The 27,746-nt window shown below is 34.8% G+C and overlaps 1 protein-coding gene across 1 annotated transcript; it reads right to left on the bottom strand.

The window, feature by feature from the left end:
* Positions 1-27: 27 nt before the first annotated feature.
* On the bottom strand, positions 28-25,870 carry Rpn1 (regulatory particle non-ATPase 1). Its single transcript, XM_089636878.1, has 16 exons — positions 25,707-25,870; positions 25,561-25,617; positions 25,211-25,472; positions 22,882-23,143; positions 11,658-11,816; positions 10,944-11,073; positions 10,107-10,332; positions 9,024-9,257; positions 7,526-7,674; positions 7,242-7,347; positions 5,825-5,991; positions 3,834-4,029; positions 3,121-3,275; positions 2,284-2,674; positions 641-759; positions 28-409 (listed from the first exon to the last, which is right to left on the bottom strand). The coding sequence occupies exons 1-16, from the start codon at positions 25,767-25,769 to the stop codon at positions 218-220; spliced, it is 2,868 nt and encodes a 955-aa protein (XP_089493004.1). The 5' UTR covers positions 25,770-25,870; the 3' UTR covers positions 28-217.
* Between the last annotated feature and the right edge of the window lie 1,876 nt (positions 25,871-27,746).

Below are 27,746 nucleotides of genomic sequence, written 5' to 3'. Positions count from 1 at the left end.
CGTCAGAATAAATAAAAACATTAAATATGTGGTATAAATTTTTTAATATAAGATGCTTACATAGATCAAATTGTTATAATCAGAGATGTTATTTATTTCTATGTAATTAACGTACTTCTTTATTTCCTGATGACATAGAACATTCACAAAATACTTTGTAGCACAACTTAACATTACATTAAATTATAAAAATAGTCGATAAAAAATGTTGGCGATTTCATGCCGTTGAAACAATGTGTTCTTCATTTTTCTTAAGTATTACAAAACCTTCCATGACGGGTGAAAGGGGGATATATTCATCGGTAGCGAGCTCTGCCCTCTCACCAACCGAGAGGAGTACTGGGGTGGAGTGAGTGTGGGAACCAGCAATTGTTTTTGGGGTGCCTGCCTTTCCAATTACATCGACAGCCTAGAAAAGAATAAGTTTGAATAAAAGAACACTGTCAAAGCATTTTATATCATAGATAGCATTACAGAAAGAAAGGAAGTTTGTCAAATATTTTAAATACCACAGATAACAATACACAAAGAAAAGAAGTTTGAATAAAAAGAACAAAATAGTTAAATACTATAGATGACATGACTGGAAGTTTTATAAAAGAATCATCGATGCATAGGATTATTTGAAGGTTATGGTTACCTGTCCGACTCTAACAGTGACATTGAGTGCCTCCAGGTTCTCATCCAGGGTAACGAGCCAGCGGGGGTGCATGGCGGCGGCCAGTACGTACAGCAGGTAGTGGGACTTGCCAAGGATTACTACAAACAAAGTAATGTCAATGTTAAATAAAATTTCTTCACAATGATGTCACTATGATAAGATGACAGATTTTTAAGCTCCTTGGCTCTAGAAGCAGGTTCGAAACCTGCCATGGATGGGTAAGTAAGAATGAATATCAATTCAATCAGTATTGTTTTGGTGAGAGACCACAACTCAGAATCGAAAAGCTGTTTGAAGCACTTTGGCTATGAAAAAGGACTAGATCTTAATAGCCAGGTACTTCCTAACATTCTCACTAATATGTAATTACGTGTTATGTTTATCAAATATAAATAAATAAAAATGGTAGAACCTGCAGACAACCCACCTTGTGGCAGCACAGCGTGACTACTTGGTTTTTTTTATTATTAAAATTCTAGAAATATCAATGTTTCATAGTAAAAATAATGAATATCAATTTGCAGAACTGGGCTTAAATTAACTTGATGAGTTTTGCTCAAATATCGGAATATAAACTACAATTATTTTTGCAATGGTTTTCTGTTTACCAGATAATTTACTTCCGATTTTATGTCCGGGTTAAATCTTCCCCATAGGAAAAACTAAACCCTTCCACACACTTTTCCACAAATGATCATCTAGTCAATCAACACTATGCAAGTGCATTATATAAGCAAAATAAATACAAAACAATACAAGAACCACACGTCAACCTACCAGAGATCAAATGGGAAAATAATTCACCGACTCCAGATATTTTCATATCAGAGGGTTCGGCTCGGTAGAACTCCTAACAGGGCCTATAAATCCTACTGATCCCTCAGCATAAATATTTAAAAAATCTACATGTACTTTACATGTATTCAAAATGACCGACTTTTGCATCTTTATATATAAATATTTTGATAGATCTAATACACCTAAATTTTTATTATTTATTTACATTTCATGTTTATACCATAAGATGTTTCCCCATATAGCTAACTTTACCTAAAAAATATATAAAAAGTTCCCATTTGGGAGATAACTGTCAAAACAAAAAATTATCTGAATATATCAACAGGTTTTATTATTTCTACATAAAGCTGAATAAATAACCTACACGAAAAACAATAATCACGAGGTGTTCTTAAAGAAATAATGACCTTGACGTTCCTTTAAAAATTCAAATATTTTCATTTTTGGTAAGCCGCTGAATAAGGAATTTTGAGAAGCACAGATAAATTTTTTTTTAGACAGTCAGAGAGAGAGACTACTACATTCATGAAATAATAAGTAATAACTAGTGTTATTAGCGCGAGCGATTCTAATTTTGTCCTCTCCACGGTTTTCAAAGCATAAATTTTAAAATAGCATCGCAAACATGTGAGCGAGCGCCGAGGACAGTTGTAAAAAATGTCGCTCACATGTGAACCAAAACTATTCCACTGGTTAATGGGTATTCCACTGGATCCAGACAGATGGGAATCAAATTGAAGATACATAAACCTTTCTCTTTTAAATGGACACAGGTTTGGACTTGGCATGGGAAAGGCCATGATACATAGTGTGAAGGAACTCACTGTTCTTGCAGTCCAGGAAGGCGGTGAGCACGACCAGCAAGCCGGCGAGGGCCGTGGGGCTCAGCACCTGGCGGTCCCCGTGCAGCGGACATAGCGACAGAGTGCCCTTGCCCAGATGGCACAGGCCCTGCGCCAGGCGCACCATGAACAAATGCACGGGTGATTTGGCGTGGAAGAGGGCTAGCGAGCGCAGCATGGTAGCGAGGCGGGCGTTGTTGGATCCGGCACCCACCAGGCCCATGGCAAAGATGGCGTTGTAGGCCACGTCGATGTCAGCATCGTGGGAATACTTGTTGAGGACATCTATGACAGGCAGCTGCGGGTTGGAGATGGAGCAGAGGGCGATGGCGAGGGGCACTGCTCTCCTGATGGCGGGTTCTCCGTAGCGACCCTAAACACAAACATAATCATTGATCAACCTATCACAGCAAGTGGATGCAGCATTGTTTTAGAAATTTCATTTAAAAGAACAATGCATAAAATATGCATGTTGCATTGGGGGTAAACATTTACACATAATATTATGCAGTCAGCAGTTAACGGATTAATCATGTATATATTATTTGAAGAGAGGAAAGGATTGACTTATTTATAAAATTTTAATTAAACTCAATTCGTCACCCGCAATAAAAACAGGATCTCATATTTGGAAATTTTTTAAGAGAGTTGAAAAACTTTTTTTTGCGGATTCTTATACATTTATTACATGTTTTGGGAATGGGTTTTAACTAAGCATTTTTTTACCTCATTTGCAAAACATGTAACAGAGTCGTTAGTGGCAGGATTATACCTATAGACCATGGAGGCCGGCATATATTAATGGATTGTGGAACTCACCAGCTGGCCAAATATTCTAGTGGACATCTCTGCACCTGTCTCCTCGCCCAGTGCGATGACCGCCACACCCAGCGCCGCCACGGCCTGCATGGAGCTCAGGTCCTTGGGGTCCTTGCCTTCGCGCCATTCCTTGCCCTTTGACTCCTTGCTCTTGCCTAAAATATCAAAATAATATTAGGAATGTAGCAATGAAAAAGCAGTAACTATGAATTAAGATGAAAAAACTCTCCTGTAACCGAGACCTAAGTTAAAGAATCTCTTCTGTAACTGTGACCTAAGCAGAGAATTTCTTCTGTAAACTTGACCTAAGCAGACTTCTAGAAGTAACTCTTCTGTAACAGCAACCCATGACATAGAAACTCTTTCGTGAGTGCAGCCTAAGATAAAAAGTCTCTTTTGTAACCACACCCTAAGATAAAGAAACTGTTCTGTAACCATGAACTGATACAAAGATACTCTTATGTAACCATGAACTAAGATTATACCAGCGATGTACAACCTTTCTAGCAGAAGGACCAAGTTGTCACAATTATGGGGATTTTTTTTGTTCTGGAGGAAACCCCACATGGATGCAATCTGGTTCTATCAATCTGTACTAAGTATACTGCTAAAATTTAGATGTTTTATTCAGCCAAGCGGGACGCGCAGAATGGACTTGCGGGCCGCAAGTTGTGCATCACTGGACTACTTAGTGTGATGAATAAGGTAATTACTTTTGGTTGGTTTCTCGGCAGCCGGTGCGGCCGTGGAGGTGGAGGGTTCTCCGGTACTGCCGCTAGCGCCACTGCTGCTACTGGCACTCGCCGCGCTCCCACTGGCTCCGGCGGCAGCGCTGGCTGCTTCCTTGTCCTTTTCCTTCTTGTCTGCCTTCTTGCTGAAGGCAGTGTCCTCGGTGGTAGACTGTTCGTTCTGAAAAAAATACACAAATACTTTATTAATTATTTATTAAAGCGGAAATGGTTTACATATATAGTTCTGAGTTACGTGAGACTGTGGGCCCATTGTGCTATATACCATTTCACCTCACTCCTTTAACAGAGACCCGGTTCCTTCGATTAAGTTCACCAGGGTTGTCATATATTTTTCTAGTCTCCTGGTTCCACAATGTATCTTCTCAGGTATCTGAGCCATGTTCCCATCAGGGCAGGACATTGGCACCCTAGGTAAATTGGAGTCTCTCATCCTCTTCATATTTTCTGCATCTATTGGCGTTTTCCACTCCCAATAACAGCATATGTCTCCTGAGATGACCGTATCCCGTTAATAGTCCTCAGAAACACTTCATATAATGCTAATTATGGTTACTCAGCCAGTGAGGTTGTTAACATAAAAAAAGTTGTATTTAACTGTGTATTTTTGGTTAGCAAAAATAAATTCTTATTCTACGGTGTAGAGACATTCATTATACAATGCTAATTCCAAAGTTAAGCCCCCGCATACCCGATTTCTGACAAGTTTCTAGTTAACTCTTTAAGTTACAAAAAAAAAAATATTTTTGAAGATAATATCTATTTGTTATGCCGAAACGTTAGTTATATGAAATTCCCTCGATAGAAATAAATCGCAAAGTAAGCTCCAAAAATTATTTAAAACACATCTTATTCTTTCTTCATATGAAGCGGTTACTTTGTGATGTGACATTATAATTTAAAATTAAACAATAACTTTGTAAACATCACTTATAGGTAAATACTTGATGCCGACCGGGTTTCACTACAACCGTAGCTTCATCAGGGCTGTATACTACTAAACATCTAAAAATTAAATTAACATGTGTTGATATCACGGTAGGTGGACAGTCTGAGCTACAGTGGAAGAGGTAGGGATAGGTGGGAGATTGAGAGGCGAGTGCTCTTTGTCAATAGGGAACAATCTGAGTATAGGACTTTTATTTAGGTTTATTTGGTTGTTGATGACTTTGCAATTGACGTTTTTGGCTTTCCTTAACTCTAGCGCTTCTAAGTTATCCAACCTAAGACCTATTCCGTTTTTATGTAATAGACTGACGCCAGTATTTTTGTCGAACGTATGGTTGGTTGCTATGAGATGATTTGCAAATTCGGAGAATCCATTACTGTTTAAGCATCTTAGGTGTTCTTTGACTCGCGTTTTGATATTACGCGCTGTTTTGCCTATGTAAAACGCGGGACAGTCACTACATTACAGTGAGTAAATACCTGAGTGACATCTTATTCTGTTATAGGCATGAAAAAATTCAGTGTATCAAGCAACTAAAGCATTTGTCGAGAGATTTTTGTTCCATTTCAAAGGAGTCGTGTTTTATTAAATATTTTCACCATTTTCACTTAATTATTAACATTTTTGAATATTAGTGCGCTCCCTCTAACATTCGTATTAACATATCTTCCTTTCAAACCATCTTTAAACGCTTACTACGGGGCCTTAAGAACATTTATCTCTTTCTTTTATTTTCTTTCTGTCTACTAAATTCTCAAGTTATGAAAAACGATAGAAACAAAATTGGATAGGGTATTTCTCTGGTGTTTAAATGGCAGATATACATTTGGTTGGAAATAGAAAGTTTAAGGAGGAAATAAATGGTGAAATTAATAATACATTGTGAAAATCACAGCATGAAGGAATAGTCATTCTCAAATGTGGAATTATTATAAAACTGTTTTCCCCCAAAAAAATAACCACCTTTGTGAATGTTAATGAATATTCGGATGGGTGGAATTATTACCTCAGTGTCGTAGTGCTCGGAGCAGATGTGCAGCATCTGTTGGATGACCAGTACGTCTCCGGTTCCAGCGTAGGCGCACATGGACAGCACGGTGAGGGACAGAGACTTCAGGGGGTCGCTCAGAACCTCCAGGGCGGCGCTGGTGGCTTCAATCGCCTCCTTGCGACCTGATCAAAGAATACATTACAGTAAAAATATGGTTGGGAGTTAAGTCAGGGAAGTTGTTAAAACGTGATCCATTGGCACACCTAGGATGTGGTAAATGTCACACTCCAGATATTTGAACACACTTTTATGTATCATATAAAAGACAGACAATGATATAGGAAACATTCCGAGACAAAAAAAAAAATCGTAAGACTAACCCTTTTGTCATCCAAATGAATCCACTTTATTCTTACGTTAATATGATGGTACAAACCAGTGGTGGTTTGTGGTGTAAATCATTGGGAGTTCAACATAAAAGCGATTTAAAAAAGGAAAGAAATTCGTTTTTTTGTGAGCGCTTTTCTTCTTCATCGAATATATTATATGGCATCCCGTCTTTTTAAAAGGCTGCAGATTTAGAAAAACATTTTTACATGGGAGCGCAAATTACTCGCCACGTTATGAACAAATTTGCGAAGTCCAAATTTGGCAAAAAAAATTCGGTTGCATTTTCAGAGTCGAATATTTCGTTTAAGTATTTAGTTAAGACACTTTTATAAATGTTCATAATTTACTTCCCAGCAACCAACCAGCTTTGTGTTTCGCGTCCAGACGTTTCTCGATGTGATAGTATATGTTTCTAAAACTGATCTATATTATACGATGTGAATATGCTTAAAATAAAGTAAAATAATGCTTATATATGGAATGTAATACGACAATTGGGTTTATTCTCTTTTTCAAATCTATTTTTACAAGTTTTCATAGTACAAGTCAACATTTTGCCGTGTTATTTCGTAAAATGAACCGATGATGCCTCGACCATAGTTCGCACAAGAATGATGACGTCACGTTTTCAAATTTCACTTGAGGCCATATGCGAGCCCAGCCGGCTCAATGGAACCGGTATGGGGAGTGGGGATAATACGCTTTTAATCACTTAGGGCAGGTCTACTAATATTCATATGTCTATGATTGTGACTTAGGAATACATACAAGTTGCATTGAAAGCAATTTTAAATATGAAAGAAACAGTTTACTTTAAAAAAAAAATGATTTTTTTGAGATGAAGTTGTAGCGGGATGTTCATTTGTACGGGCCATGGAGGAGTGGTACGGGAGAATTTTTTTACTATGGAGTAGTGGCGCAGCATTCAAACAGTAGTAATATTATGATCCAAGTGGGTCTTGTTCGCCGTAGTTATTCTTTGGAGTCCACATCTGCACATTAGAGAAAATTACTACAGATATAAACTGAGAATAAAACTCACCTAAGTAGCAGAGACCGAGGCCAAGAGGTAAAAATCTGGAATAAGTAGATGACTGTAAGTCTTTTCCTCCATTATCAATCAGTCTTTGAAGAATTGCTGAAGTTACCTGAAACAAAATATACAGTTTTTAAGATAAAATGCACTATCATAATCACAATACATTGCAAGATAAAATTAAGATGAAGATGGGTAATTTTCTTTTTTAAATAGAATGCATTTCTTACTACTATCCCACTCTGCGTAAAACTTTCACATTCAGTGATTAAAAAAATGCTCTATCATACCTCAGCATCACAGGATCCAACGGCGATGAGGCCGCAGGAGATGGCGGCCAGGGCCACAATCTCGGCAGTGCTCTTGGGGTCGCTGAGCACTGGCAGCAGCAGGGCGATCACGTCGTCCCTCTTAGTGCCGGCGTAGGCCAGACCCAGACCTGCACAACATGAATTATTAATTAAAAGAGTACCACAATAGGTAATCCAGGAATTGTACCGGGCTGCATAGTGAAAGTTGCCTTGATGATAGCCAACCTCCTACAGGTACACCACAAACCTGATTCCTCTCCAACTGCTAGTGAAGTTAAACCAAACAAAGTAAGGTAGGAAAACACAGTTATCTAAATTCAGAAACCTCAATCTCCACAAATTTTATTGTCATGACTTCTTGTGTGCCTGTCATGTTAAGTACAGTAAAACTCGCTTAAGAAGTTCCCACTTAAGAAGTTTTCACGCTTAAGAAGTTTTGATTTTTGGTCCCTTGAAAATTCCATACAAAAAACACGATTTTTTCCCACATAAGAAGTTTTAGAGCTAAAACTGCTTCCCGCTTAAGAGGTTTTAGAAATCCAGCGGTAAAATCAACACAAACGAAATATTGTGTCGCAAAATATCTAAAATGAACCTTTTTCCAAGTCATAAATTGAAAGACGTTGACTGAAACCCATACCTAGTACCTGAGACCATAAAACCCTTTGTCGGCCGCCAGGCCGTAAGCCGTAACCTGCCGTAACCAATAAATAAACCAAATACCCCGTCTCCTAATCCCCTAACTAGGTAAAATAGCAATGGAACGAATAAACAATGCAAAATTATGTAACAAATATGCAAGCGTCTTTAAGGCCGAAATAACATGAAAGATTATATTAAACTCAACCTCAATGACAACGTGGGCTAGATCTACATTTGACGCCTCCTTCAATAATCTTCCCTTTGATAATGAACATAGAGATGTTTCGTAATATTATTGTATAAAATTTTTATTCCATCGAATTTGTAAAACACGAAAAACTTTTGATAATCTATCGGATCACGGTTAATACGGAATATTTCACCTTTAAATACATAACAACATGATTATATGGCGGGGGAGATGGTAAAATATACATTATAATTACGTTTTTTTCATTCAAACATCAAATCAATCAATTTAACGTAGGTAGACATAGGAATGACGTATGCCCCGGACTCGAGTTATTAAATGGCTAAAATTGAATCCCACTTAAGAAGTTTTCCCACTTAAGAAGTTTTTTTTCCCCGGTCCCTTGGAAAACTTCTTAAGAGAGTTTCACTGTATGTTGTGAATGTACCAGCTAGTTCTTGTACAGATGGGTAATGACTACTTTTGTACAGAATTATGCATTATAGTTATTAATAAAAACTGCTCTTCGTAATGCAATCTTAACCAATGAAAGGGCGGGAAAATGTGACACATCTTATCTTTACCTGATAAGTGTTGCCATGTCAATTCATGTAACAAAAACTAACATATATGCAAGTAACGCACCCAAGACACTGCCGATCCTCAGCGTGGGTGAGGAATGCAGCACGTAGTCGGACAGCAGTGCGAGAGCGGGGTCACACTCGTTGCGCACACCGCAGTTGACGATGCCCAGGGCCAGGAGGGCGCCAGACTTAATGTGCTCGTCAGCCGTGTACAGATACTTGTCTATGGGGGTCAGGCCGCCGTCCACGTCCCACAGGTGAACCATGCCGAGCGATGCGGCCGCGGAGAGCATTCCTAGAGAGAGATCAGGTTTTAGAGGTCATGTTACAACTTGTGCTATATCAGTTACATGCTTGCTTTACCTTGGGTAACTTTTACTTTACAATCAAGTCAAGGTACTTAAGACCATCATAGTGAATGAAGTACCCAACCTAACCTATCCCAACCCAAAGACACCTTAAAACTCTAAAAATACTCACTTAGAGCAGTGCTAAGTTACCACAGAATAAAGAAAAAAAACTAGAAATACTTTCCATACAAATTTGAATGGAAACAATGGAAACAAAATGGAAACATTTAGCCTAATAGCCCAGCGCTCCGTCTCTTTTACACTCGCCTGACATTGTAGATCTCCATCCAATACCAATATAAAAATTCAGCCTGCTTATGTTTGTGCTCGCAAAACTCAAAAAGCAGTCCACCGATATCGCTGAAAATTTCGAAGTGTGTTCTTATTAGTGCCAGGAGTGTTTAGGGAGTGTTTTGAATAGTAGAAGAAGTCGGTGACGCCCGAGGAATACTTAAAACAATATCTCCGCGCCAGAATCAGATTTAGAGTCAAATTAAAGTCAATGTAACATAGTTTTTTAACAGTAAAATTGTAGTATACAGTAGTGAATGGTGAAAGAAGTCGGAGACGTCCGAGAAAGACATTAGCAATAGCAAAGCATTACTGGGTCCACTAGTATTAATAAGAAAATCACAAAATTCTTGTCATATGAATAAGAAGTAGTGAACAAGATACAACCGTGAGCTATACCAGCTGTTACCAGAAGAACTATCAATAACAAGAAAGGTGATCATAAATACATATTATGTATTTCTGAAAAAACCCAGCATTCCTCCATCAATGGCACAGCTCACCATGATCCTTATTCTTGTACATCCACTTGTTGCCGTCCTCGGTGGTGACGAGCTTGTCCTTGCTGAAGCCGGCGTTGACGAAGGCGTTGACAAAGGTGGCTGACAGGTTCTGGCGCGCCGAGTCCACGGGGTGGTCCGACAGCAGCGAGGGGCGCAGCGCGGAGCCTGCACTCTCCAGCCATGACTTGTACACCTCCTCGGGGGTCTTAGGTTCCATTATGTCTAACTGGAATAAGATATCAGGTGTTAGAGGTGTGAAATATATAATTGGTACAGCTAATATTGCTTGGGAATCATGTAATTTGCATCTTGTCAACCCATAAGAATGAAATATTTTATATCTGCCATAATGGGAAGGTTAAAAGTTGTTCCTTTCTACGCATATGGATTAAAGATACTGTGCTCTGAAATGGCAAAGTATTCTTTGAATTGTTATTTTATTTTATGTGACACCGCAAAAGAGTTCCCAACTGCTCCCAACCGTCTGGAGCCAGTGAGACTATGGCATCCCCAACTGAGGTATGTTGTGAGGGTGGAGATAGTGGGGAAGGGAATGAGATGAGGAAGAGGCAGGTGGGGGAGTACCTGGCTATTCAGATCTGGTTCCTTCTTCCTTCTTCACCAAAGAAGGCCAAACCTAACCCAACCTAAACGTTAAGAATAATCATTCATAAACAGATTGATTTGGATGACACAAGGTTTTACGATACATCAAAGATTGCACGGACAGATGGGGGCTGTAAGGGTTTTAGAACAGTTTAACTAGGAATAAAGAATAAAGAAACATATATGTCATAGTTCCAAATGGAATTACATATGTATTTAATTGATAAGTACCTCTCGGGCCAAGCTGAGGAAGTGTTCGTTGACGTGTGCATTGGTCATGATGGCTCTCAAGTCTTCATCTTCCACATCCAGAGCGATCTGCTGCCGGCCCAGCATGTAGCACAGCTGCTTGCGGAGTAGCCTGGAATACACACATCAATCAACATTAGTAATCATCACAGACTTCCCCTAACATGAAATCTGGGTTTCATTTCGACGAGCTGGAGACAAACCACATGACCATATTTTTGGCACCAGGAACTACATCGTCAGTCGTAAACTGACCACTGAAGAGTATACATTGAAATAACCCAACCCAGCGCAGAAAAGTAAAGTTCGCTAAAGTAGGCCAAAGGTTTGCAGCGCAGTACATTCTGGAACTTTTCTATGCAGGATCTAAATGTTCATTTTTAAACAAACAACTAGGCATAGCGATGCTAAAAATGAGTGAGGTGGGTAAATTATAACACTGTAAAAGTGACTAAATAGTACAATGTGAACTGCCTGTATACTGTCAGATTCATTTATTAACAAACACGCCACTTCTAGTGCTCCACACAACTTGGTTTGATTGATCTATCAATATGAATGTCTATGGTAATCATCAATGAACATGACAAAGCCTAAAAGATTACATATTTTCACAGAAAGCAAACGGAACAATATCGATAATGATATTATATTATATATAGTTAGTTATAATATAGCACAGTTTTGGACACTTACGGATCCTCGCAGTCCTTGAAGATCTCCTCACACTTCTCTCTGTCATTGAGCTGCAGTGCGATGATCATGGCACGTGCATACTCCTTGAAGCGCAGATAGTGCTTCAGCACACCCTGCAGGATAAAGGTGGCTTCAGGCTCCTCTACATAACTTGCGCATCTGGAGGTTGAAACAAGTTAAAAATTAATTTACAGACCAAGCACTGACTAATGCAACATGACAATTTATGTATCGAGCTTGAACATTAATGTTGCATTTTACATGGCCAAAATCCATGCGAACACAATTTCATTTCTCTTCTTGGAAATAATTCAAATTCAATCTAATTGAAATCGCATTTGCCTACTTACAAGTCAGAAATAGGCTAACACAAAAGATACAACAAATTAAAAAGGCCCAATGTACATTTTATTTTTATTTAATTTATTTGGGAAAATCAACAGATTTCAAATCAGAAAAACTAAGGGTTCTGTACCCGTGGCCTGAGAGATTTACAAAAAATACAATATTGTAAATAATAAATAAAAAATAATAGAAGATGTAAGAACATAAATAAATAAAAATTTAATGTTAACTGATATACTAATAACCAGCTAAATTTCAAAAATTTAAAGTTAACTGATATACTAATAACTAATAATTTCAAAAATTTAAAGTTAACTGATATACTAATAACCAGCTAAATTTCAAAAATTTAAAGTTAACTGATATACTAATAACTAATAATTTCAAAAATTTAAAGTTAACTGATATACTAATAACCAGCTAAATTTCAAAAATTTAAAGTTAACTGATATACTAATAACTAATAATTTCAAAAATTTAAAGTTAACTGATATACTAATAACCAGCTAAAATTCAAAACATAATGTATTGTAAAATTTCAACACAGCAGCAATCAATAAAAGCACTACACAATAGTAATAATAACAATATAATAAATGTATACCTACAACTAAATTGAACACATGAGTATAAATTGGAAGGCAAGTAACTGGAAAGGATTCAAAGCAACAACATGATAACTTCCAGTAGAATATTTAAAATTAATTAATGTTAGTTATTACATATCTTTTAAAGGTTCTTAAATTACATGTGAATATGTCCATATCATTAAAATTCTTATTAAATATACTACAGGCTCTGAATATAAACGCATTTTGTCTGATATTAGTAGAACATTTATGGAGATGAAAAAGTGATTTTTCTCTAGTTCTAACGCTCGGGACTCTAAAATTAATTTCAGACAGAAGGGGAGAACAATCAATAAAGTCATTGATAATTTTATGGAGATATATTATATCTGCGGAATCTCTTCTAGTTTTTAATGGCTTAAGTCCATAAAGGTCCATCGAGCTGTTTACGTCAAGGTTTGAATTTAATTTGAAATTTAAATGATGGACAAATTTTCTTTGGATGGCTTCAATGCGATTTATGTAAATATTATATTGAGGATTCTATATGGGAGAAGCGAATTCAAGATGACTGCGAACATAAGAAAAATACAATATTTTAAGTGTTATGATATTATTTTCCAATACGGAATAAGAATCCTAGCATTCTAAGGGCTTTCTTAACAATCATATCAATATGAGCCTCAAATGTAAGTTTACTGTCAAGTATAACACCTAGATCACGAATTTGTGTAACTTTTTTGAGTAGTTGGCCAGCTATATGATAATTATGGTCAAATTTAATTTTATTTCTAGTGAAGGTAATTACATAACATTTAGAAGTGTTCATGTTGAGACAATTGAGGATACAATAATCATTAAGCCTATACAGATCTTCTTGTAGTTTAAAGCAGTCAATTATAGCATTAATGGGCAGGAATATTTTCATATCATCAGCGAAAAGTAGAACATTTGCATAATTAAAGCATTTTATAATGTCGTTGATGAAAATTGTAAACAGTAACGGTCCCAGGTGAGATCCTTGGGGCACACCTGAGGGTATATTTACAATCTCAGAGATGAAGCCATTTATTGTTACTCCCTGAGTGCGCCCATTAAGATAGGAGACTAACCATCTATATAAATCCCCATGAATTCCCAAAGCTAGTAATTTGCACAAAAGAAGACTGTGGTCATAGACATATGAATATTAGTAGACCTGCCCTAAGTGATTAAAAGCGTATTATTCCCCACTCCCCATACCGGTTCCATTGGAGCCGGCTGGGCTCGCGTATGGCCTCAAGCGAATTTAGAAAACGTGACGTCATCATTCTTGTGCGAACTATGGTCGAGGCATCATCGGTTCATTTTACGAAATAACACGGCAAAATAGTGGCTTGTGGTATGAAAACTTGTAAAAATAGATGTGAAAAAGAGAATAAACCCAATTGTCGTATTACATTCCATATATAAGCATTATTTTACTTTATTTTAAGCATATTCACATCGTATAATATGGATCAGTTGTAGAAACATATACTATCACATCGAGGAACGTCTGGACGCGAAACACAAAGCTGGTTGGTTGCTGGGAAGTAAATTATGAACATTTATAAAAGTGTCTTAACTAAATACGTAAACGAAATATTCGACTCTGAAAATAGAAGAAATTTATTTTGCCGAATCTGGACTTCGCAAATTTGTTCATAACGTGGCGAGTAATTTGCGCTCCCATGTAAAAATGTCTATTCATTCAAAAGCAGATTTTACTTTTAAGAACTAAATGGTGATATTATAATGCGAGATGCCAATATACTGTCAGATTGATTTATTGACGAATCACAGTCAGCTTTACCCCCTTCGTTCTTCAACAGTTGATTTTACCCCTCATCTTTAATTTCTAGTCCATATATTCATATGTCTGTGACTGTGGTCAATTTTAACGCTTTTGAGAAGTCTGTATAGATTACATTACAAACATTGTCAAACAACTTGCGTAAACTATTTGTTTGGTGCCAAGAGAACTATCTAGAACTAAATATAAACAAATGTCTAATTATGAGATTTCATAGAATAAAAAATCCAATTATTTATGATTACTCCATCAATGATGTAGTTCTAACCGCTGTAACCGAGGTGAATGATTTAGGTGTAAACTTTGACCAAAAACTGAATTTTATAAATCACATTGAAATTACTTCAAATAAAGCTTTGAAAATGTTGGGTTTTGTTATAAGAATTTGCAGCCAATTTAAAAATATTCAAACATATAAACATTTGTATGTGTCATTGGTTAGGAGTCAAATTGAGTACAACTCTACAGTGTGAGCACCTAGTTTTTTTTTTTTTTTTTAAACTTTATTTATTTTCATTTCTTTACATATATTATACATAATAATAGACAGTAAATAATAACATAATATATATTACCAAATTGTATACATAAGAAATGAAAATCCACTAAGGCACTGCCTGAGTGTGGGTAATATAAAACCATTACTATATTTCAAGTAAGTACCTAAGTATAATATATATAAGTAGAAAAAGTTTTTTTTTTTTTTTGTTTATAGTTATTATAAAAGTAAAGAGAAAACATTATGTACAATAGTTTATAAAGTTTCAGCAAGTGAGTTGTAGAAAGGATCAATAAATTTATATAAAAAGCGTTTCAATATCTGCGTCATTCAGCCATAATTTTACCTCCTTAACATATTCTATTGTTTTATTTATCATTTGAGTTTGTAGTGGTAGAAGGTTAAATGTACGAGGACCAATGAAACTGCTATGTGTCTGCATTAATTTAGTATTTGTTTGGGGGGTGTAAAATATATTATTTGTTCTTTTGCTCATTCTGTTATCATTTATTTTGAAATTATTTTTGTTTTTAAATAAATATTTCATAGTTTGAAATATAAATAATTTACGAATGTTAAATAATTTAGATTCTTTGTATAATAGGTCGGTCGAGAATGTTTTATTTTTGTTATATATGACTTTAATTATGTGTTTTTGAATTATTTGTAGGGGCTTAATAAATGTATCAGGTGCACCACCCCATCCTATTATGCCATAAGTGATTGCAGATTGCACCAGGGAGAAGTAGATCATTTTCAATTTTTCAGCGTTTAAAATTTCCTTGAGTCTATAAAATATGTAGGTAAGATATCTTAGTTTAGAAGTGGTTTGATTAATATGTGATTTCCAATTAAGATTAATATCTATTGATACTCCTAAATATTTTATATTTTTGACATTAGCGAGTTCGTTGCACAGGAAGCACATGTCTTGATTGCAAGTTGCATTATGAATTCTAATTTTAAGGTTGTCTTTTGGTTTGTTTTTTATGTTTTTGTAAAAAGGTAAGTAAAATGTTTTGCTGTAGTTTAAGACAAGTTTGTTGTATTTTAACCATTTTGAAACAAGTGAAATACATACAGTTGCTTTCGAATTATTATTGCCGTGTCATTGGCGTAAGAAACAATTTTACCAGGGATTACAAAATTACATAAATCATTTATATAAATTAAGAATAAAATCGGGCCAAGCACAGTTCCCTGCGGAACTCCGTTTTTTATCTGTGTCTCTGAACTATAATTATTCCCAATTTTTGTTTTTTGAGTTCTGTCTTTAAGATAGTTTGATAGTAGTTTTAGTGTGTCTTTTTTGAAGCCCAGTTGAGTTATTTTTTTAATGAGTAAATTATGATTAACGGTGTCGAAAGCTTTTCTTAAATCTAGGAATATGGCAAGACACTTCTTTTTTTTATCGATAGATGTGTAAATGTTTTTTGTCAATTCATATATGGCATCCTCAGTGCTTAGATCTTTACGAAAGCCGTATTGGTTTTTCGATAGAATTTTATATTTTTCTAAGTGTTCAATGACTCTAAATTTGATGCATTTTTCGAATATTTTTGATAGGTTTGAAACAAGTGATATTGGTCTGTAATTGTCTAATTTATGCGTATCCCCAGATTTATGAATAGGTATTATAGTGGAGATTTTAAATTGTTCTGGAAAATGACCATCTTTGAGGCATATATTAAAAATATGTTGTAATGGAGTTAAGACATGTTGTTTTATTTTTTTTTAGTGTATCACATGATAGTCCATCATTTCCCTTAGAGTTGGATGGTTTTAGGCTATCAATATATTTTTTTATTTCATTAAATGTAATAGGAGTAAAATATTCTATAGAGTTAATTGAATCGTTGTTCTAATCTAATTGAGGAGATGCCTCCATATAATCATCATTAACATTAATGCCGGAAGATTCAAGTACCTCGTCTACTATATTTGTAAAGAAGTTATTAAAACCTTCTGCAATGGTCGATTTGTTAGTTATTATTTCATTATTTATTTTAACCTCATTTACAATATTTGAAGACATAATTTTTTTGTTGGCAATTTCATTTATAATATTCCAAGTTTTTTAGTATTATTTTTAGCATTTTCGATTTGTTCACAATAGTATTTCTTTTTGCAGTTTCGTATCAGTCTATTTAGTAAGTTTCGGTACATTAGATATTTTGTTTTCAGATAAGGCATTGTTCTGAGATTATTATTTTGGCAATCCATTTGATATTTTAACATTTCTCTATACAATTTATCCCTTTGTTTAATTGATATAATTAATCCAACTGTAATCCAAGGTTTAATTTTTTTATATTTTCTGTTAGTGACAACTATTTTACTTTCACTTTTTAGAATATAATCTCTTAGAGTATTATAGAAATTCTCTAATGCTAAATGTGGATTTTCTATTGATATTACATTTTCCCAGTTTTCTGACTGAAGTAAAGAGTTTAGAGTTTTATAATCAATGTCTACTTTTTCAAGAGTTACGGAATTTCTGTTTAAAGGTGTATTTTTGAAATGGTGTCCATAAAAGGTCGGGTAATGATCTGTGATATTAGTTTCGAGAATTGAAGAGATAATATTGGCCGCTTTGTGCGACTTGACAAATATGTGGTCTAAACATGCAGAGTTACTTAAGGTTACTCTTGTTGGTGAGCTAATATATGACATACATCCAGAGCTTGATAAACAATTTAGATACTCATTTTGACAATTTACATTTATATTGTTATCATTAATATTTATATTAATGTCACCTGTCAAAATGGAAAAAGTAAAATTGTTTCTGTCAAGATTTCTAACATAAGATTTTAGTTCTTTTACAAATAAAAAATCATTTAATGATGGGGATCTGTAAATGGCTAGTACATGATATTTATAGTTGTTTTGAAAAAAGGTTAATTTTATTGCATTGGCTGACTTAAATTCAATAAATTCAGTGGCAACATTTTTCTGAGTATTATGAAAGAAGACAGTGACTCCATCATGACCAGTATGCTTACAGGCAGAGGAAATTGTGGTATATTCTGATGAGTTATATGGAATAACATCTTTCATTTGAGTTTCAGTCAAAACAATTACACTTGGAGAAAAATCTAGGCTATTAATAAGGATACAGAGCTCATTGAAGTGTTTCCTTAAACTTCTAATATTCATGTTTAATATCGTGAAATTAACATTTTTAAAAAGTAGATTTAGTTCATATGGGTTGGTACATTTATAATTTTCATGTATATGGTTTTCTTCAGCCATGTTAAAGGTTGATTGGTGTTTGCTATGTGGTGTTATTATTATTTATTCGGAGGGGATATCTTCTGAGCTTCTTATTTGTATGATTGGAGATTTTTCATTTTTTCTCTTCCAAATTTTTCCGTTCTTTGCCCAAATAAATTTGTACCCAAGCCTTGATGATTTTGCTAGGTAAAGTAGGTGTTTATTGTGTTGGGTCAGTTGTTCGTTAATATATATTGTGTTGTTTTCTTCAAAATTTATGTTTTTTGCATATAAAATACCATATTTCTTTTTATGTGTTATGATTACGTCTTTACTATCTTTGTTTTGTAGACAAACTACTATGGGAGGATTTTTGTTCGGGTTTTTATTTTTGCTTCTGAAAATATTTGCCACTTTTATAGTTTCTTTATCACATTTGAGTGTTTCCAATATATTATTAACCTTTTGAATGCCAGTAGGTAGAAGTGTAGATGTGCACAGCAGGCCGTGAATTTTTAATCGAAATAAATCATTTTTAAATCTTATTTTTATAAATTAACAACATTACACCTTGAAAGGATATTTAAATGACTTACCAAATTTATTCAATATTCAAGAAAAAAAAAAAAAAAAAAAAAAAAAAAAAACGGGACATTATGTATGATACAGAGGCTCAAAGAAGAGCGAGTAAACTCGCTATTTTTCTATGGCTGGCCTGCTGGGCAAGGCCAAGAATGCGAGTAAACTCGCTCTTGGCACAGAAGCGGTTAAATACTTTTGTGATATTTTCATTTTCCTTCTAAGGAACACCCTGTATTTCGACGTTATTTTGTTTTTCATTTTGCTGTATTTTATTAATATGTAGTTTTATTTCTTTATTTTCTGCTTGAAGTTGTTTAATCAATATTTCTTTATTTTTGTTTTTTTTCTACATATTCGTCTAATTTCTCACAACAAAATTCGACGGACTTCTTAAGTTCTTTTATTTGTTCATTAAAAGATTTCATTAGTTGACTGGTTAATTCATTAATTTTTTTTTCAATGCATTTGATCATTTTATTAGTCATTGTGTCTTCTTCTTCTGAGTCGCTAGATGGCGTCTTTTTTTGAGGTTTCTTTTGCTTATTCATTTTGAAGAAAGGTTCGATGATCGGATATATTTAATTTAAAAATAAAAATGTACGAATTTAAATAAAATAATTTTTTTCTTTTGGCTTCAGTAGGATTCGATCCAATTTCACCGGAATGTCTGTATAAACTCGTCCGGCTGTTTATACCACTGACCCACGAACGTCGCAAGGTGATATGTGAATTTATCAGATTATAATAGAATCCGAGCAGCAGAGAAATAAAATTAGAAAGTTACGCTAGTCATTCCCTCACGATAGAAAGAATTCAAAAAAAATTCTTAAGATTTATTAATTTCAGAATGGGTATTACAAGGGAATGCGTCAACTATGATTATCTACTATGTCAGCTTAATTTATTAAAATTATCTGAACGTAGAATAGTTAATGACCTAAAATGTTTATATAAAATCATAAATAGAATAATTGACAGCCCTGAACTATTATACTTGATTTCCTTACATATACCTCGCAAACCAACATTGAGGCATTATCTACCGTTTTATTGTGACAACTCCAACACAGAATCTCAATTCTATACCCCCGTTCGCCGTATACAAAATTTGGGTAATGACTATAAAGATGTTGTTGATATATTCAACACATCATTCACCACATATAAACAAGTTATTACCCAATTTATTTTGGAAAAAAGAATATCAAATACAATATAATTTAACTACAGAAACTAAGTAGCTTCATTTTATTTCGTTTTTGACATTATTTTTGTTTAAGAGGTTGTGTTTTATTATGTATTCTATTTCCTTTTTGATTTTGTTTTGTGATTTTACTTTGTTTTATTTTTGATTTGTTGCGTTCTTTGTAAAAAACAAGAAAATAACATGTAAAAGCCCTGCCGGGCGTAAATTTATAAATAAATAAATTACGTCAACTTGGATTTGATCATCCATTGATTTAGTAATATTTTCAATGAAAATGGCAAGATTAGATACAACCGATCTTTTTTTCATAAAGCCATATTGGTTCACGAGTATTACAGACTCGATGCAGTTATATAGTTGTTCATGAACAATTTTTTCAAAATTTTTACTAAAGATTGGTAATTTACATATCGGTTGATAGTTCTGGACATCATTTTTAGCCCCAGACTTAAAAACTGGTGTGATGAGAGCACTCTTCCAACGATCAGGAAAGATACCTTCTTTCAATGAGGATTGAAAGAGCAATAATAGGGGGCTTCGAGATTACCTTGCTACACATTTTGATAAAGAAAGCCGGAATTTTATCACTACCCGCACCCAGTGAGCTAGAAATAGTATCGCTTATTTTTTCTATTTTTTGTTTTGAAACTGATACCGAGGAGATATTAACTTGATGGTCAAAATGATAGTTGGTAGAGTGTACATCGGAAATAGTGTTGTAATTAAAGGTGGAGACGAAGTGCTGTGAGAACAGGTTACATATTGCGAAAGGATTTTCAGCAGTCACTTCGCCCAGTTTCATAACATGAGGTAAACCAGAATTATTTCTTTTTCCTTTAACATAAGACCAAAAGTTTTTAGGGTCACGAGATATATTAAGTTCAGCGTTTGTTATAAATTGTTTAAGACATTCTCTAGACAATTTTTTTTGCCTTGATCGAAGGATACAGAATTCATGGTAGTCTAAAGGATTGGACCACCTTTTCCACATTTTAAACACTTTATATTTTTCCTTAGTCAGTTTTATTAGGGCTGGACTAAACCAATAGGGATAAAAATTATTAATATAAACTTCCTTTGATGGGACGTTTAATCGAATGATTTCATATAAAATTGCATAAAAGCGGTCAATAGCAGTATTGGTTGATAGGTTTAAAAATTCTGCATCCCGATCAATACTACTGAGGACGTTATTTATTGTTTCAAAGTCTTAGCTTTCCTAAAGAGATTGATTGTTCGTTTGTTGTCCACCATAGGAGTTTCCAGAGATATGTTAATGTCAACAAGAATGCTTTTATGGTGTTTACATTCAGGGATGAGATACTGGTCAGTATTTGATACATTTAGAGGGATCGAGCTAAAAACAAGGTCTAGGTGTGTATGATTATTATTTGGAAAGGTGCAGTACTGTGATAGATCAGTAAATGAAAGGGTGTCAGATAGTTTGGAAATAATTTCAGATTTAGAACCATTCGTAATTTGCATACTATTACCATTACTTAAAGACCAGTTAATTTGTGGTAAGTTGAAATCACCCGATATGACAAAATGATCATCGTGATGTAGTCCTCGAAGTTCACATAATTTATCCATGAATTCATCAAATGAATTCATGGATAAATTACATGAAAAACTCCTTCAAAATTACCATAACAACTTCCGCCAATAAGGAAGGTTACAAAATGCATGTTTGCAAAGGCTTAATTTGGGAGGCGTGTATGAGTACCGTCTCCCCGGGAACCATTAATTGGATAATCAACACCCCACCGTAGGTCATCCCAAGTGGTTTGTTACGTTTGGTGACTTAGTAGGGGTGCTTAGGTTCGTGGGGTGAGGTTTGAATACATCTTGGCAGCGGATGTGTTTGTCCACCCACTGTGGGCCGGAGAGACTGATTGAGGGAGATCTTTTTACTTCTCCAGCAGGACTCTCTCGACCCATCGCCTTTCACCGCAGTGGAAAGGATGAATTCAAACATCGGTCACTCCTGGACACACTGACCCCCAGTTTCCTACCCACCCCTCATACCTTTTTCCTTCCCAGAACTTCCTCTCCTTCCTTTCCCTAAAAAGACCCTCCACAAAGCATCTCTAAATCTAAAGATGACATAGGCCCCGAGGGAAAAATTTTCCTCAGGGCCTCTTGCATGGAGCTAATGTAAAAAAATATATTTTAAAAATTGGTATTAACCTTTTGCTGTTGAATGAAGCTTACAAAAGCTAATTTCTAGCTATAAAGGATAAGTGATACATAAAGCCCTTCATACGTCTGACACCAAGAAATAATAAGATAAACTTGAATATGTACAAACAGAATCTTTTCAAATACAGTCCAGCTACAATCATGTTTTTGTATAACAAGAAGGCGATGCCATACGTAGTGATGCAAAATCATGTGTTTTTGGTTTGAAAATTTGGTCGCCTAGAAATGTTCTAGATAGGCCCAGAAAAAAATAATGTATAAGGCCTATGAAAACTGCTTTATAGTTCAAAATCTCCTACTTACGAACCCATTTTCGGTTATGATTTTATTGTATAATGTGGCAAATTAAGTTATTTATAAAATGATCGAAAAAAAATTAAATATTTATGCCTGAACATCCACAAAATTAAATAAAAGGCACTTTTTGGCCATGTTTTTTTCTTGCATAAATCAAAACAGGCGGATGGTGTTAAGCGGGAATTTAAACCTTATCGCCATCTACGTAAGGGTTATTATTGATAGCGGCACAATTTAAAATATTACACGACGTAGTGCATCGCCTTAATGACACCGGCGATCATTATAAACAAACTTAACATTCCCTTTTCCCATTTTAAAGCTTGAACAAAACAGGTTCTCTCCTTGAAAAGATTTTTCACAAAGTATCCCCGAAGATGACACAGGCTCTAAGGACAGTCTTTCGGGCCTTCTAAAAAACCTCCTGCGTGGAGTTAAAAAACGCTTGTTAAAAAGAAATGACAAAGTCTTACCCGACAAGGTACAGGCAGACCCTGGGGTAGTTGCTCTGCTCCATGTGCTGCGTCAGCAGGTCGAGGCGGTCAATCTCCATGAGCAGGTCGCAGGCCTGTATCTCGGCCGAGTGGCGCATATCGAAGCGGATGATGTCCTGCACTAACGGCAACAGCTTGTCTTTGGTCTCTGCGTCTCCATTCACCGCCCACTCCTCAGCGATCTCACCCTCCAGCTGGCGCACATACTCATGGCCCCAGTCTCCGCAGTCGTTCATTGTACCTGATGGAGTAAGAGGTGATTTAAGATTCTCACAAGCAATAGTGTACAGTCAATTCGGTTTTTATACACTTTTACAATGGTAATATGGATCCGTACTTAGAATTGAGTTAGTATATTCGAGATAGAATTTTAAGTGATGAAAGTAATTTCATACCAAACATGTGTTAACAGATCTATTTACTGACTTTCAGTCACACAGTAATATGGATCCGTACTTAGAATTGAATTAGTATATTCGAGATTTTTAAGCGATGAAAGTAATTTCATACCAAATTACTCTCAAATTTTCGTTTGCATAATGTACTGTATTTTTAGATGGTATTCTGTGAAACGTTTGCATCATGTAAAAATGTAATGTGTATATTTTTTAATGTAATTAAAATAAGAGTTCCGACTGCCCAAAGCCAATGGAACTGTGGCATCCTTGAAGGAGAATGTTGTGAGGCTGATAGAAGGAGGAAGGGAATGGAGATGGGAAAAGAAAGGTTGGGACTTACCTGGCTATTCAAATCTGGTCATTAAACAAGGCTAATGCCAATTAAAGCAACGCTTTAATTCAGAACAGTGGTCTTTAACCACTGTCATAACGAGAGTAACTACCAGTTTGTTGTTTAACTTTTTGGGTACTAAGCCATATTGCGCTTCCTCTCCTTTCTTGAGCTAATGTTCCTAAGAAATGGAAATGGAAATGCAATATGGCGCAAACCTCAAATGTCAACATTTTTAGAAAAAACTATATTCAAACAAATGACTTTACTAAAACGAGACATCCAGTCATTTACATCCAAGCTACAAATAGACTTCTTTTTTGTCTCTATAACTGTGTTTATCTTAGCATAAATTGAATGTATAAAATAACATGTTTAAAGTATGATTTTATTCACAGAGGTTTGATAACCCACTTTACATTGTGTAAAATAAAAATGGTTACAAAATATTTTTATGGAGGTTTGTGTGGTTATAAAATATATTCACTTTTCCTGAGCAATTTCTTTTTACAGCAAAAACACGATTAGATGACATGCCAATAATTGAAAAAAAAAAATTACGGGTAGAAACCAAACAATAATAATGTTTATGTACCCTCGGAATTACTGTCAATTATATTTATAATTTATCAAACATAATATTATTATGAATATGAATAATTATTATTACTGTCAGTGTTTTTCAATTTTCTTTTAGGTTAAATGCCAGCAAAAAAAGATAGCATCAAATTTTGTATGTAGATTGTAGACTTCATTTTTGACACACATAGTATTTATTTTTAAACTTATTGCATAGTTCACCAAAAGAGCAATTAATTACTGGTAGACATAAATTATTTAGGCCTTAAAAATTATGGTAATTTTTGGATAGGGCCTGACACGCTTATTACGAATATTTTTTAGAAAAAAACTTTATATTCGCCTTAATTACTATAAAAGAAAACTTTTTGCATTTCGGGCGGCGGAAAATTATGAATTTAAATTTTCAATTGCGTTAACCAAAATTCACTTCGCGAATCGACGCGGCGGCAATCAGCTGCCATTAGGTACGTCACTGTTATGTTGGTATCCCTGATACATTGATTTGTATCACAAACCATGTTACGCAAACCTAGCGTAGCCGGTAAACTAGTTGAAAACTGGGATGTTTTTCTTGCCTTGACGCGAGCAGGCGTTATTAAGGGGCACTTTCCTTTGTATCACAAACCATATTACACAAACCTCGGCATCCCACGAAGATAGCAACGGTCGTATTTAGCTCTTGTTAATGCATCAGTGATACCAACATAACAGTGCGTTCCTAATGGCGTCGCGTTGTCGCCACATCGATTCGCGAAGTGAATTTTGGTTTTATGCAATTGAAAATCAAAATGCATAATTTTCCGCCGCCCGAAATGCAAAAAGTTTTCTTTTATAGTAATTAAGGCGAATATAAAGTTTTTTTCTAAAAATTATTCGTAATAAGCGTGTCAGGCCCTATCCAAAATTTACCAAAATTATTTTTAAAATGTGCAAATTGAAGGTTTAAAAAATAGGGAAAAGTGCTGTGTTTAAACAAATAATTAGATATTTAACTTACCTAAAAGACAATATTTAAGACATTCTCGTTTGGCTGCGGCTTCTGGGGTTCCGCTCACTCCCATCGCCAGTACTGAGATGACATCTCCACAGAACTTCTTGGTATCAGAGTCTGTTATTTTTTCATAAGCTTCCTTGATAGTGGGGTAGTGTTCTCTCAAGAATTTTAGGGGCTTCGGCACCGAGGTCATGGAAGTTGTGGACGTCCTAATCAAACTGCTCAGCATTTGCAGAGATGGATTGTAAAGGGTTTCATCTGGGCCCTAAAATTGACAGTTGAATGAGTTTGCACAAATATAAATAAGTTCTAAATCAACAATATTTTATGGCAGATACATATAAATATCTTACTGTTAGTTTATCAACGAGCATTGTAAGCTCTTCTTGGAGCTTTTTGTCCTCCTCAGACTGAAAAACAAAAGATTGACATGGATAGGTTAAACAAAAATAATGAGTGAAAATACGTAATAAGTCTAAGATTTTCAGTAAAAACGTACCAAATCATCGCTGGGAGAAGGCTCAACCTTCTTTACTTCTTCGGGTTTCTTCGCGTCTTTCATTTTAAATGCGATTACAAAATTTTAATAAATGACAAGCACGTCAAGATGAGGTTGAGCTTCAAAATTTATACAAGTCACCGCATCGACAGCTCTACCAACCGAGCAGAAAAAACTTCATTGCGTTTCGAAAACAATTAATTTAGGTAAGTACTCAATAAAGGAAAGTAACTTAAGATGGCTTACATTTTTTTTAAATGTCAGTGGTTGTAAAACGTGGATGATACTGATAAAAGTCGTACGAAATTTAGAGAACATTTTACTTACCTATTTATAAAAAGTATATAAACTTCAATTCAATTAAAAAATATTATTCATTTTTTTTTGCTTTTGGTGGTTTCAATGTCTGATCAAAAAATATCAAAAATGCTGTCGATCTATCATCTCGAGGGCGTTCTCATGTGCATATTACAATTCGTAAGTATAAAGGGTAAATATTCAGAGTCGCGCCTCATCCAATGCACACAAATTATTTAAAAAAAACCACTAAAATAGGTTCATAAGCTTGTTTTCTTCTTCTTTTTTCAATTGATCATAAACATAACACTCTTAGGACGGGTTGTTTCGGAGAATTTGAACAATTCATCAAATTTCAACGTTCATTTCCGGGTTCTGTGAAAGACTTATTCAAGTTCTGTTTTTATATCATTGTAGGCTAGTTGCTTGAAAAAACTGAAATAAAAACAGAACTTGAAAAAATCTTTCACAGAACTTGAAAATGAACGTTGAAATTTGATGAATTGTTCAGATTCTCCGAAACAACCCGTCCTTATAGAGGGTTAACCGGTGATATTTTCATGTTTCTTTACTAAAAACTTGTCTTATCTCACCAAATACTGATACTGTCGACTTGGAGTGATCTCATTCGATTCAGGACAAATGAAAACATGGTAAACGATACCTCGCTTGACATAGTTTGCAAACTTGTATTTTTCTCACTCTTCCCCCTCCCCCTAGAGGGGTATTCTACCACTTTTTTTTGATTCTGCAGATTTTTATTTATACTGCCAAGATAAATGTCGTAAAGTTTCATGAATGTATATATTTAGTTATTTTATGCATTTCGGTACTATTTTACCTGTAGTGTTATGGTGATTACAGTCTTAGTTTGGGTTATATTTAATATATTTGGGTTATAGTAAGTGTTATATTTACTCGGGGTTGTCTATCAAACACATTATGTACCTGCCAAAACACTATTTTTACTTATGTACGGCAGTGTAGTTGTGGGAGGGTGAGAAATCACCTCAAAGACATTCACTCTGGTGCAACCGCTGCCATGATTATTTTTCAAAATACAGCCCTTTATTTTCAATTATTTTTTTTTTTCATTATTTATTTTCGGACAACCCGAATCCTCGTTTTTGTAAATTCCGCTTTTACACACAAATTATTGAAATAACACTTAATTTTATCTTAATTACTATAAAAAAAACAACCATTCACTATTGGGGTAGGTATGTTTACATAACCAGCAAAAAAAAAATTAAAATTAATAATGTAATTTGTTAAATGTCTTACACAAGAATCTAATAGGTTCGGTGTTCCTATTTATTTTAAATTTTATCTTTCAATTATTAATGCATATTTTTAAGAACCCAGTTTATATATATTTAGTTTTCAACTTGATTACAAAACATTGACTTTTCTCTACTTTCTATGATTATAGTCTGCATGTATTATATATATAAAACCCTTCCGGGAGAAATTCTCTAAATGATAGTGAAAACCCTATCACAATCCGTAGGGTGTTTAGAAGAACTAAGCACACAAACAGACAAATGCGGATAGCAACTTTATTTTATACTATTCAAGACTAGACAAGAATTCGTCTTGGAAACTGTTACTGAATATAATGAATAATTATTCTGTTTCTCAGGTGCTTAAATTTCCCGTGTCTTCTTCTCTGGGGCTATTTTTATTAGTTACTGGAACCTGTGGAATTTCTCTAATACACAAAGGGAAAAGAAAAGAAATTGC

The sequence above is a fragment of the Hesperophylax consimilis genome, chromosome 10 (assembly GCF_061612785.1).
Source record: "Hesperophylax consimilis isolate HC1 chromosome 10, BYU_Hcon_1.0, whole genome shotgun sequence".
NCBI lineage: Eukaryota > Metazoa > Arthropoda > Insecta > Trichoptera > Limnephilidae > Hesperophylax > Hesperophylax consimilis.
The sequence above is the reverse complement of the archived record's forward strand: the minus strand, read 5'-3'. Positions and strand labels throughout refer to the sequence as shown.

Excerpts from the sequence above, each read along its gene's own strand:
- Rpn1 (XM_089636878.1), bottom strand. The coding sequence starts at position 25,769 with ATGAAAGACGCGAAGAAACCCGAAGAAGTAAAGAAGGTTGAGCCTTCT. Across the intron at positions 11,817-22,881 it reads GTCTGCCTGTACCTTGTCGG|ATGCGCAAGTTATGTAGAGG; the intron begins GTAAGACTTTGT and ends TTCAACCTCCAG. Across the intron at positions 7,348-7,525 it reads TTGGATCCTGTGATGCTGAG|GTAACTTCAGCAATTCTTCA; the intron begins GTATGATAGAGC and ends ATTTTGTTTCAG.